This window comes from Bombina bombina, chromosome 4 (genome assembly GCF_027579735.1).
Source record: "Bombina bombina isolate aBomBom1 chromosome 4, aBomBom1.pri, whole genome shotgun sequence".
In the NCBI taxonomy this organism is placed as follows: domain Eukaryota; kingdom Metazoa; phylum Chordata; class Amphibia; order Anura; family Bombinatoridae; genus Bombina; species Bombina bombina.
This window is the reverse complement of record NC_069502.1, coordinates 601057832-601071646: the sequence shown is the minus strand read 5'-3', so window position 1 is coordinate 601071646 and position 13815 is coordinate 601057832. Positions and strand designations below refer to the sequence as shown.

The 13815-nt window shown below is 35.8% G+C and overlaps 1 protein-coding gene across 2 annotated transcripts in view; it reads left to right on the top strand.

Annotated features, from left to right (window-relative positions):
* The window catches only part of HACE1 (HECT domain and ankyrin repeat containing E3 ubiquitin protein ligase 1), a 338264-nt gene that overhangs the window by 192130 nt on the left and 132319 nt on the right, over positions 1 to 13815 (top strand). For both annotated transcript variants that reach the window (XM_053710580.1, XM_053710579.1), the window contains exons 15-17: positions 8443 to 8554; positions 8633 to 8730; positions 11631 to 11718. In XM_053710580.1, the coding sequence (XP_053566555.1) occupies positions 8443 to 8554; positions 8633 to 8730; positions 11631 to 11718 (298 nt within the window). The remainder of the gene's footprint in view (positions 1 to 8442; positions 8555 to 8632; positions 8731 to 11630; positions 11719 to 13815) is intronic.

The window sequence follows — 13815 nt, the reverse complement described above, 5'->3', positions numbered from 1 at the left end:
GAACCAGTGGTGCAGGGATTATACAAAGATATCTCAATTAATATCTTTAAAACCGATTGTACGACACTCTCTGACGTGGTGGACAGACCACCATCGTTTAGTTCAGGGGGCTTCTTTTGTTCTTCCGACCTGGACTGTGATCTCAACAGATGCAAGTCTGACAGGTTGGGGAGCTGTTTGGGGGTCTCTGACAGCACAAGGGGTTTGGGATTCTCAGGAGGCGAGATTACCAATCAACATTTTGGAACTCCGTGCAATTTTCATAGCTCTTCAGTCGTGGCCTCTTCTAAAGAGAGAGTCGTTCATTTGTTTTCAGACGGACAATGTCACAACTGTGGCATATGTCAATCATCAAGGAGGGACTCACAGTCCTCTGGCTATGAAAGAAGTATCTCGAATACTGGTATGGGCGGAATCCAGCTCCTGTCTAATTTCTGCGGTTCATATCCCAGGTATAGACAATTGGGATGCGGATTATCTCAGTCGCCAAACGTTACATCCGGGCGAATGGTCTCTTCACCCAGAGGTATTTCTTCAGATTGTTCAAATGTGGGGACTTCCAGAAATAGATCTGATGGCTTCTCATCTAAACAAGAAGCTTCCCAGGTATCTGTCCAGATCCAGGGATCCTCAGGCGGAAGCAGTGGATGCATTGTCACTTCCTTGGAAGTATCATCTTTCCGCCTCTAGTTCTTCTTCCAAGAGTGATTTTCAAGATTCTAAAGGAGCGTTCGTTTGTTCTGCTGGTGGCTCCAGTATGGCCTCACAGGTTTTGGTATGCAGATCTTGTCCGGATGGCTGCTTGACAACCGTGGACTCTTCCATTAAGACCAGACCTTCTATCGCAAGGTCCTTTTTTCCATCAGGATCTCAAATCCTTAAATTTGAAGGTATGGCGATTGAACGCTTGATTCTCAGTCATAGAGGTTTCTCTGACTCCGTAATTAATACTATGTTACAGGCTCGTAAATCTGTATCTAGAAAGATATATTATCGAGTCTGGAAGACTTACATTTCTTGGTGTTCTTCTCATCATTTTTCTTGGCATTCTTTTAGAATTCCTAGAATTTTACAGTTTCTTCAGGATGGTTTGGATAAAGGTTTGTCTGCAAGTTCCTTGAAGGGACAAATCTCTGCTCTTTCTGTTCTCTTTCACAGAAAGATTGCTAGTCTTCCTGATATTCATTGTTTTGTACAGGCTTTGGTTCGTATAAAACCTGTTATTAAGTCAGTTTCTCCTCCTTGGAGTTTGAATTTGGTTCTGGGGGCTCTTCAAGCTCCTCCGTTTGAGCCTATGCATTCGCTGGATATTAAATTGCTTTCTTGGAAAGTTTTGTTACTTTTGGCCATCTCTTCTGCTAGAAGAGTTTCTGAATTATATGCTCTTTCTTGTGAGTCTCCTTTTCTGATTTTTCATCAGGATAAGGCGGTGTTGCGAACTTCATTTAATTTTTTTCCTAAGGTTGTGAATTCTAACAACATTAGTAGAGAAATTGTGGTTCCTTCATTGTGTCCTAATCCTAAGAATTCTAAGGAAAGATCGTTGCATTCTTTGGATGTAGTTAGAGCTTTGAAATATTATGTTGAAGCTACTAAAGATTTCAGAAAGACTTCTAGTCTATTTGTTATTTTTTCTGGTTCTAGGATAGGTCAGAAGGCTTCTGCCATTTCCTTGGCATCTTGGTTAAAGTCTTTGATTCATCATGCTTATGTTGAGTCGGGTAGATCTCCGCCTCAAAGGATTACAGCTCATTCGACTAGGTCAGTCTCTACTTCCTGGGCATTTAAGAATGAAGCTTCGGTTGATTAGATTTGCAAAGCAGCAACTTGGTCTTCTTTGCATACTTTTACTAAATTCTACCATTATGATGTGTTTTCTTCTTCTGAAACAGTTTTTGGTAGAAAAGTACTTCAGGCAGCTGTTTCAGTTTGATTCTTCTGCTTATAATTTCAGTTTTTTTCATTATAAGATTTAAACTTTGTTTTGGGTGTGGATTAATTTTTCAGCGGAATTGGCTGTCTTTATTTTATCCCTCCCTCTCTAGTGACTCTTGCGTGGAAGATCCACATCTTGGGTATTCATTATCCCATACGTCACTAGCTCATGGACTCTTGCTAATTACATGAAAGAAAACATAATTTATGTAAGAACTTACCTGATAAATTCATTTCTTTCATATTAGCAAGAGTCCATGAGGCCCACCCTTTTTGTGGTGGTTATGATTTTTTTGTATAAAGCACAATTATTCCAATTCCTTATTTTTTATGTTTTCGCACTTTTTTCTTATCACCCCACTTCTTGGCTATTCGTTAAACTGATTTGTGGGTGTGGTGAGGGGTGTATTTATAGGCATTTTGAGGTTTGGGAAACTTTGCCCCTCCTGGTAGGAATGTATATCCCATACGTCACTAGCTCATGGACTCTTGCTAATATGAAAGAAATTAATTTATCAGGTAAGTTCTTACATAAATTATGTTTTTTAGATAGTTTTTTTATTTTGTGGGTTTGGGGGGGGGTGTTTGTAATTTTTTTTTCATAAACAGAGCTGATTTCTTTAGGGCAATGCCCTACAAAAGGCCCTTTTAAGGGCCATTGGTAGTTTATTCTAGATTAGGTTTTTTATTTTGGGGTGTTTTTTTTTAATGGGTATTAGAATAGGATTATTATTTTTTTATTATTATTGATAATTTGTTTGTTATTTTGTGTAATGTATTTTTTTAGGGGGTGTTTGTAGCAAAAGAGCTGTTTAACCTAGGGCAATGCCCTACAAAAGGCCCTTTTTAAGGGCCTTTGGTAGTTTGGGGGGGTGGGGGGTTGTATACTGTTAGGGGGTGTTTTTTTGTTGTTGCAAAAGAGCGGGGTTAACTTAGGGCAATGCCCTACAAAAGGCCCTTTTAAGGGCCCTTAGTAGTTCATTATAGATTAGGCTTTTTTTTATTTTGGGGTGGGTTTTTTTTTTAAAGGGTAGTGGAATACTAATAATTTAAATTTTTTTGGATAATTTTTTTTTTTTTTTGTAATGGTATTTTTTTTTATTTTTTGTAATTTTAAGTTTTAGTGTAAGGCAGCTTAGGTTTTATTTGACAGGTAATTTTGTATTTATTTTAACTAGGTAGTTATTAAATAGTTTATAACTATTTCCTAACTAGTCTACCTAGTTAAAATAAATACAATCTTACCTGTGAAAATAAATAAAACCTAAGCTAGCTACAATATAACTTATTTTACAGGTAAGTATCTATTTAGTAGGTATTATTTAGTTAATAATTGTAAATTTAATTTACAAGGTTAGGTTTAGGGGTTAATAGTTTAATTTAGGTTGTTGCTATTTGGGGGGCTGGCGGTTTAGGGGTTAATTTGTTTATTTAGTGGTAGTGATGTAGGAGGCCAGAGGTTTAGGGGTAAATTACTTTAGTTGCGGCGATGTCGGGGAGCGGCGCAATAGAGGTTAATAACTTTAATATAATGGCAGCGTTTTTGGGGTGCGGCGGAATAGGGGTTAATAACTTTAGTATAGTGGCGACTATATTGGGAGTGGCAGATTAGGGGTTAATAACTGTAGGTAGGTGTCGGGGGTAGCAGATTAGGGGTGTTTAGACGTAGGATTTATGTTAGGATGTTAGGTTTAAACTGTATTTTCTTTTTCCCCATAGACATCAATAAGGCTGCGTTACGGAGCTTTTCTTTCCGCGATCGCAGGTGTTAGACTTTTTTTCTGACCCGCTCTCCCCTTTGATGTCTATGGGGAAAGCGTGCACAAGCACGTCAAAACAGCGCTTGTTTTTGGTGCGGTATGGAGCTTAAAAGCACCATATCGCCCGCACAAGCAGTTTTTTTTTTAAACTTGTAATGGCAGCGCTATAGGGGATTAAATAACGCCGCTTTTGTTGCGTTCGTTAATTTTATATCGCTCAAAACTTGTAATCTAGGCAAATGTTATCTATTTTGTAGTTTTTGTGATTGAGCTCCCAGTCAGCTGTAAAATCTTAAAGATATTGAGTGCATTGCACGTGGAATTATCTATATATAGATATAATTTATTTTTAATCTGTCATTACAAATTATGCTTAATGGACCACTCAATGCAGTAGAATTTCATAATTCACATGTGCATAATAAAAAGACAATGATTTAACACCTACTCTGAATTTCAAATAAGCAGTAGATTTCCCCCCCCCATTTATTCCCCCCCCCTCCCATTTTCCGGCCCCCTGCATAATGTGACAGACATCAGCAAATTACAGATTAGTATACGTGCACTGTGTGAGCTTGTGCACATGCTCAGTAGGATCTTGTTCCCCAGAAATTGTGAATATAAAAAGACTGTGCACAATTTGATCATGGAAGTAAATTGGAAAGTGTCTTAAAACTGCATGCTCTTTCTGAATCATAAAAGTTTATTTTGACTTGAGTGTCCCTTTAACTGGATCTGCCATTGACGTTAATTCAGATACATTGTGAAAGAAAAAAAAAGTATGAATTTTGATTACACTGAAAAATATCTTTATTCTGATAGATTCTAATGTGCTGCAGTGATATGCATCTTTTAGTTAATTGGGGCTTTTTGCATGTAAAGGTTGTAGTATCTGACCATAGATATAATCAGGTTAGAGTAAAGAAACCAACATAAAATCCTGCAGTAATTACTTATCACTTGCCAGTAAATCTCTACCTAAGCATAGAGGTAGTTTTGTATGAATACACAGAAGCACCTGTGTGTTTGTGTGGGCCTTGACAGCACCCCGGTCTCTCTGATTTTGAGGCTGTTGAAGATTTATTAGAACCTGCTCCAATTTTAGATCACATAACTTGTCTGTGAAATCTAAAAATTATGCTGTGAAAACACAGATGGCAGTGCAGAATGTCTATAAATAGCAGAGGCATCAGAATATAGATAATGAAATGATTTAAAAGACTTTCACATCCATTCCAAGAGAAGAAGCAATGTTAATGTATATGGCAGACTATTATCCTTATCTTTAAATGTAATTGTACGTTTTAAAAATGATATTGTTTGATATGGGTGCTGTTAATATCTTGTTAGTAAAATATATAAGCTGCTGCTTAATAGCAGGTTCATAAAGATAAATGTAAAGGTGTGTATTGTATCACTAAAATAAATAAAAGTATATAAAGCACAAAAATAAAATGCAATATAATGTGTTACAACATGTTGTTATTATTGCACTATTGCTTGAATAGAACTGTTTAAAGGGACAGTAAAATGTAAATAAATTAAACTTTCAGATTCAGATAGAGCATGCATATTTAAACAGATTTTAAGACATGCTTGCATCTCTTCAGCGTTAGCATGGTATCTACCTGTTGCGTGAAGAAGCAAGGTACCAGATAACCATGCCTCTGTCTGAAGCATCAACTGCAGCTTCAATAAAAGTTAATCGTAGACAAAGCTCTTGAAAAGTATCAAAACGTTTATTTGTAGTAAACCCCAAGGCAGAACATGCTGTGATCCGATATGTCATTGCAGAAAATGCAGCATGTCTGCAGAAAGAACGGGACACATGCAGGACTTCTTAAAACATTCACTTTGCAGCGCTGCTCCACTTTAGGCTATTCAAATAGTGTTGTGCTCTGGCTGCACTGTGTAAGTTTTCCTCAACACAGTGCAGCCTGAGAGAAGCACTGTTAGAAGAGAAGTCAAACACGAGCAGCTCTATAAAGTGGCAGCACATTGATTGATGACTGGCTCTCAGGGATTTTTTCAACCCCTCGCCTTTTCCAGTCGGTAAAAGCGGTGACTCCTAAACATAAGCATTCTTGTAAGCAATTTTTACCTACATTTTTACTGCAGAAAATCTTTAAATAAAAAAGAAATCTCATCGCAGAAAGTGGAGAAAAGTTCTGCCTCTGGGGTAGCAAAGTAAAACCAGGCAACTGATAAAAATAAACACAACCTGAGAGTAGGTACTGCAAGCTCAACGCATATGCATTTTGTGTGAAACCAACAGACTTGTTCACTGCTCAGTGACTGTGAGGATCCAGCCTGCCTATTAAGCACCACACGTGGGGTGCATTGCAATTGTGAGTGCATATATCATGTACTGCTTTTCTATGTGATGTGCTTGACCATGTGACTTTTGTTAAAAGTATGTTTATCTCAAAATTAATTCCCTAGTAGATGTTTAAAGGGATACTAAACCCAAATTTGTTATTTCATGATTCGGATAGAGCATGCAAATGTAGCCACCAATCAGCAAGCACTATTCAGGGTGCTGAACGAAAAATGGGCTGGCTCCTAAGCTTACATTCCTGCTTTTTCAAATAAAGATACCAAAAGAACAAAGAAAAAATGATAATAGTAGTAAATTACAAAGTTGCTTAAAATTGCATGCTGTATCCGAATCATACATTTTTTGGGGGGGATTTAGTATCCCTTTAACTAATTGGACATAAAACCCAATTCTATACATATATAGATATATAGATACACTCACATACATGCACACACTTAAATACATACACACTTACATACATACAGGAACCACATTCTACATATGTACATTAATACATAAACATGCACACATACACACACAAGGAAATGTATATCTCCTGTTCTTATTTCTCTTAACCCCAGGTAACCTGATCTTAGAGGAGAAGGGGTGCAGCCTTATCACACTGAAAGAGGTTGTCTCTGCTGTCTAAAGGCATGGTAGCCTATTAAGAAGTTTGAATAAATGTAGTTAGGGGCATAACCTTGTAAAACTAGAGAGCATAGTGGCAAGGAACAGACTGCTGCTTTGTTCATCCCTGATGTGATAGCTGTGAGACTGCATATGCCCTTCCTACTGCTACAACCCCTGTGCATGTACTGGAGCAGAATTCAGGATCACACATCACTGCGCAGTGGGGGCTGGTTGGGGAGTGGAAGGAACTGAAGGCCTGGTTGCCAAGGTTCGAGTTGCTGTGTAAAGTGCAGATGACGGCTATGGTATCATTGCTAAAAGGAGGCCGAAGAGCACAACAAAATAAATACATTTTATAAAATCTGGGGGATGGGTCTCCCACAGTTCCTATGCCTGTGGGCCCCCTCAGAACTTGGGCCCCTGTGCCACTGCATTGGTGGTGGTTCCACTCTTGATTTTATTTTAGCAACATACTTCTGATCTTGATAAATACAATATTTATTTCAATACATTCTGTTTAGAGCACACTTTCTCAGGTTTCTTTTTTTAACATTATTCAACTTAAACAGGCATGCATTTGCAATGGCATGTTTTATATATTGCTATTATTTCTGAAGCTTGATAAGCAATCTAATTTTTCACAGACGTTTTTGGCATATAAGTCGCAAGACACAGTCCCTCAGTTGTTATCTTTTCTCCTACAAGGCTTATTGCCGTATAGTATTCATAGTCATATGAATTTACTGGGGCCTTATAAGGATGTTTTGAACTACCAATATTCTTGGTTTTGTACAAATGCAAAAAATACAGAAAAATTATTTTAATTTTCATTTTATTTTATTTTTACGTTTGTCCAAAAATGAATGCACATGTCTAGTATTCACTTGTCTTGGGACATAATTTCGCTGTTCCAAAAAGGGGTTCATTTTAAGCTGATTGCTATGACACCTTCCATACTTTTAAGGAGAATGTGCTATGTAGAATACAAATGTATAGTATATTAACCCCTTAAAGGGACAGTCTACCATAGAATTGTTATTGTTTTAAAATATAGATAATCCCTTTATTACCCATTCCCCAGTTGTGCATAACCAACACAGTTATATTAATATACTTTTTACCTCTGTGATTACCTTGTATCTAGGAACCTTCTTCCAGCCCCCTGATCACATGACTGTGACTGTTTATTATCTATTGGTTTTAAATTTAGCATTGTATTGTGCTAGATCTTAAATAACCCCCTGTGCCTGTACACAGTGTTATCTATATGGCCCACGTGTACTTTCTGTCTCTTTGTGTTGAAAAGAGATTTAAAAAGCATGTGATAAGAGGCAGCCCTCAAAGGCTTAGAAATTAGCATATGAGCCTACCCATGTTTAGTTTGAACTAAGAATACCAAGAGAAAAAAGCAAATTTGATGATAAAAGTAAATTGGAAAGTTGATTAAAATTAAAAGTCCTATCTGAATAATGAAAGTTTAGTTTATACTTGACTGTCCCTTTAACCTTTATGGGGATTGTGTTATTAATAGCGCAGAAGGGAGGGTATAATAGAAAACGGTTAACGACCGGCAATGTAGATGGTACGTTGAGGTCATTAAGGGGGGTTAAATTGAATGTAATGTAATTCTACAAGTTTTATTATTTTTAGTACTTTACACACATGAACATTCCAGCTATATGTAAGGTAAAAGTTACATATTCTAAAATATGAGAACCACTTAATGGATGTATTCATGATTTCAGATCATGTTTTTATTGTTATAGAGAAAGTTATGTGAATATTTTTGTTTTGCAGCCATTTAAAGAACGATGTGAATGGTTTTATGAACACTTACTTGCTGGACAACCTGATTCCGATATGGTGCATAGACCTGTAAATGAAAATGATATATTACTTGTCCATAGAGGTATGAATCATTTGAGAAACAAAAACTTATAGAATCCTTATAATTTAAGAGCACAATTAATTCTTGTTACATCTTTAGAATCTATTTTTAGGAGCAGCTGTGAAGTTGTATTTAAATCAAACTGTGAAAAGCTTAAGCAAGGGATTGCTGTACGATTCCATGGAGAAGAAGGCATGGTATATTAAACTTTTATTAATGATTATTTTTAATTAGAGAGTTAAATACATTTTACAAATGAAAACAGAATGGGAATTTCTCAATCATAATATTTGTGCTTTGTTCATACCTTTTGAATTTGTTAATTTAGGGTCAATACTTTAGAAAAAAAAACCGTATCATATGATTTATCTACAAAAATCCAGAGACTTTTTAATCATGATTTTCTGTTGAAAATCATTGATTACGTATTTTTCTAAAGGATGAGTATTTCAGTTTGATTAGAAAACCTGAAACTCTACACAAAACAAAAAAATTGATGGCACCCAATATATGTCGTCTCTTAAAGGGATACTGAACCCAAAAGTTTTCTTTCGTGATTTAGATAGAGCATGCAATTTTAAGCAACTTTCTAATTTACGCCTAGTATCAATTTTTCTTTGTTCTCTTGCTATCTTTATTTGAAAAAGAAGGCACCTAGTTAAGTAGCCAGCCAATTTTGGTTCAGACCCTGGACAGCACTTGTTTATTGGTAGGTGAATTTATCCACCAATCAGCAAGAACAACCCAGGTTGTTCACCAAAAATGGGCCGGCTTCTAAACTTACATTCTTGCTTTTCAAATAAAAATACCAAGAGAATGAAGAAAATTTGATAATAGGAGTAAATTAGAAAGTTGCTTAAAATTGCATGCTCTATCTGAATCACAAAAGAAAAAAATTGGGTTCAATGTCCCTTTAACTATCACCCATATGAGATTGTTGGATATTCCATTCCAAAACAGTTGGCATTAACATGGAGTTGCCCACCCTTTGCAACCATAAACAGCCACAACTCTTCTGGGAAGGCTTTCCACAAGATTTTGTAGGGTGTCTGAGGGAATTTTTGCTCATTCAGCCAAAAGCGCATTTGTGAGGTTAAGCAGCGATGTTGGACAAGAAGGTCTGGCTCACAATTGGCATTCCAGTTTATCCTAAAGGTGTTTAATGGGGTTGAGATCAGGGCTCTCATTCACATCAAACAGTCATCTTGGAACAGGAAATGGCTTTTGCTACAAACTTAGATCACCTAGTTAACTAAAATGTATTTTAATCCTTTATCACTAAGATGACTAGTAACACTTGGATATATTTTTTAACCCCTGTATAATACAGTACCTTGCCAAATTATTAGACCCATGCTTAAAAATCAATGCTTTTTTAGTTTTGGTTATGATAACTTAATTAAAAAGCAATTGTTATCAATTTTTAAATGTTTACATACAGGGTGCCTTAAAAGGACATAAAACAAGTTGGTATAGAGACAAAATATAATATGTATTTTAATTACTTTACCTGCAAATTTATACTGCATTGCCTCGCCATTAACCCTTTCTTTTAAGTTTCTGAATTGTAAAGCTCTAACTCCCCCCCACATTTCCTTCTATGGTTGTATCTATATTTATTGCTTTGGTAGAATACAAAAATGCATAGGGATTATCTGCTGGAGCATGCCTAAAAGCTGTGAACTCAGTTGAAATACAATAACTGTGTCTAAACACTGATAAGGAGGGGTGGGGGTGGAGCACAGTGCTCCAGACAGGATGGCTGTAAGTTATTTTTGCTTATTTGTGAAAATTATTTTGAAATACTCGCCTGCAATTTGTTAAACATTTTTTTATGCAAACAATTTTTACTTAATTAGCCCTTTTAGGATATGCACAGATATCAACATGTTTTATGCCACAAAACAAAAGTAGGACAAGTGAAAATAAATATTCGGTATGCCCACCCTTAGCGGCAATTAGTGCCTTTATACGGTGAGGCATGCTGTTGCTACAGTTTGCTGTCTCAGTTTTTATCATTGGGTTATGGTTCCTAAGTTATGGTTGCTAAGTGCCTCTGAGTTCTATTTTAGTGGTAAGCGCAGTTTTACTAATTTGTCTTTTCATGAACTCACAAATTTTCTTTATTAGCACATATCTGGTGAATTTCCTGGCCAATCAAGCACTGCAACATTATTGTCATCCAAAAACTTACCTATGACCTTGGCTTTATGTCACAGTGCGTCATCATTCAGTTTCCTATTTTGAGTGCAGATACCCTGAATTCTTCGGTCAGTTCTTGGTGTAGTAACAATATGTCGTCAACAAGTGCTCTTCCATTTTTGGTTCAAATCACCCCCACAATCCTTTTTTCTTCTTCTTAATATTCTTTACAGAACTGGTGATACCCCTATAATTTCATCAATCTTGTACTGCAACACGTTTTTGCCTTCAAAATGCCTTTGATTTGTCCGACTTTCTTTAACGTCAAGTCACTTTGCTTACTGATCTCTAAAAACATATACATTTGTTATTTTACCAAATATTTTAGTATCATTACAAATTACACGTAAATATGAGTTGCAGATGTTGCCAATATAACATGGAATAAGAAATAGTTTTAAAACTTTAAAAAATCAATCAACACACGAATAAATATGCAATTAATATCAAGATTATGATTTTTGACCAATGGGTCTAATAATTTGGCAAAATACTGTGTGTGTGAGTGTTATTTTGCTTACATGCCCTGTGTGAATAGATTATAATGTGAAAAAGGTGAAACGTATCTGCTTTAAGTAACAATATCCCTTCTAGTAATCAGGAACTATTAAAAATTGTTATTGATTGTCAGGTCACAGTTTTAATTTAATATTATTATATTCACAAGGGGAGTAGGTTTACACTGAGACACTGAGAGAGTATGTTTATGTTAAACATAGGTCTGTTACATTAAAATATTTGACTGTTTGCAGATCTAAATTTGTATGAGCATATGTTCATAACTCCAGTAGCCTAAGTAGATTATAATTACTATAAGCAGGATGTTCGTTAATTATAAATGCTATTGAAAATTTTAATTATGTTAATATATATGTGGTTTTCATTAATTTTTCAGGGTCAGGGTGTGGTCCGGGAATGGTTTGATATATTATCCTCAGAAATTATTAATCCTGACTATGCACTCTTCACACAATCAGCAGATGGTATGTGATCAGAATGCAACGCTCCAATTATGCATAAAACTGAAAGGGATGTTAAATCGTGAAAGTATGTATGCTTGTATGTCTCTCTCTATCTCTCTCATCTTTATCTCTCTGTCTCTCATCTCTATCTCTCTCTCATCTCTATCTCATCTCTATCTCTCTCTCATCTCTCTTGTTGTGGCCAATTAGGGTCAGTTATAAGTAATCTTCTGCACTTTTCAACCAATCCCTGTGCAGTATGTACGAGTGTCATGGTTCTAAATTCTAAGGAATGCACTCCAGCCTCTATGGGGACAGTGGAAATAAATTTAAATGTGTGCATTAAAAAGCTTTTTAAGTTATTCATAATTGAACATTTTTTTGGAAAATTTTCTTTTGATTTTTTTGTATTGTGTTGGTCTAGTTAAGTGGGTGGATTGGTGGCCTTAGGATAGACAAGAGAGTGTCTTAATTAATGAGTGCATTTATTAGAGGTGACAGTTACTAGCAGTGTTCCTCAGGGGTCGGTTCTTGGACCTGTGTTGTTTAACATATTTATCAGTGATATCAGTAGAGGGCTTTAAAGGAAGGTATGTTAGTTTGCAGATGATACAAAAATTGGAAAAAAGTTAATAAAAAATAAAATATGGTGGGTAGCATAAGTGACTGATATCTAAAGTTCAACATCAAAAAATCTGAAACTATGCGTTTAGGAAAGAAAAAGTCAAGATTAATTGCTGATTCAATCATACTTTACTGACAAAAGAGGAATGGGACTTTGGAATTATTATTTTGTATAAACTGAATTTGGTAAACAATGCAGTAGTGCAGCAGTTTAACAGCTAACTGTTTGCACATATAGGCAGCAATCGTTGGTGGCCATGTGGCCGGGACTCCCAAGTTAAGAGTGCTGGTGACTTTGCCACAAATGTGTGGTGACATCATATGGGTTAGAGTTAGTGTAGCTACAAGGGAGCTGGATGGGGTTGTAGAATCGACTGCTGTTTCAATAGGTAGTAGTCTTGATAAGCACCAAGCCCCCAAAAAGTAAAAAACAAACAAATGAAAGTCCGAACATCGAGTTTTAATGGGGAAGGGACCTTTAGTGACTCAAAAAAATCAAATTTGCTCAGACCCTCAATAAAGTTTTTTTTATTTTATTATAGTAGACATTTAACTTTATTTAGCCAGGTGGTCACTGTGGTGGCAACAATATGCTTTTATTTCTATCCTGGGGCCCTCTAATTTTTATTACAATCCGCAAAAGTCTTTATGGGCTCCTCTTTAAAATGTGGTACCCTTGATAACAATTTAGTACAGTGATCACAGTAGCAACAGTGGCCACCTGGCTATTTTAAATCTTATTTAATGAAATACATTTTTCAACATTTTTGTAGCAACCTTTTCGCATGCAAGGAAATCTAAATGTAAGAAAATGGTATATTCTTAATTTTCTAGGCCTGCTTAAAAATATATTACTTGTGTGAGTCACTCACTAAAATATGAATAAGTTCAAAAACAGTTTAGTGCAGGACTATAAAAAAGGTTTAGCAGTGAAGGGGTTAAGGCCAGTAGAATGCTTGGTTGTATTAGTAGAGGCATTTGCAGCAGGAACAGAACGGATGATATTCCACTTTACAGATCACTAGTTATTGAACATTGTGTACAGTTCTTGATCTCCAGAAGGATATAAACAAACTAAAATCTTTTAAAATGGAGGGCTACGAAAATGGTACATGATCTAAATAATAAAACCTGCAAGCAAAGATTCTGCTACCTTAATGTTTATGCTTAGAGGAGAGAAGAGAGTGAGTTGATCATATTGTATAGTATATTAAAGAGACACTAAAGTCAAAATGAAACATTCATGATTTTGATTGTTAACGACTTTCCAATTTACTTCTATTATCAAATTTGCTTCTTTCTCTTGGTATTCTTTGTTGAAAATAATCCTGAGTAGGCAGTAACAATGCACTACTGGGAGCTAGTTGCCAATTGGTGGATGCACATATATATATATATATACAGTATATATATTTATATATATATATATATATATATTTATATAATTTTAGAAAGGTTAAGCACTCACTGGACTTCAGTCATCTGTGTAATAAC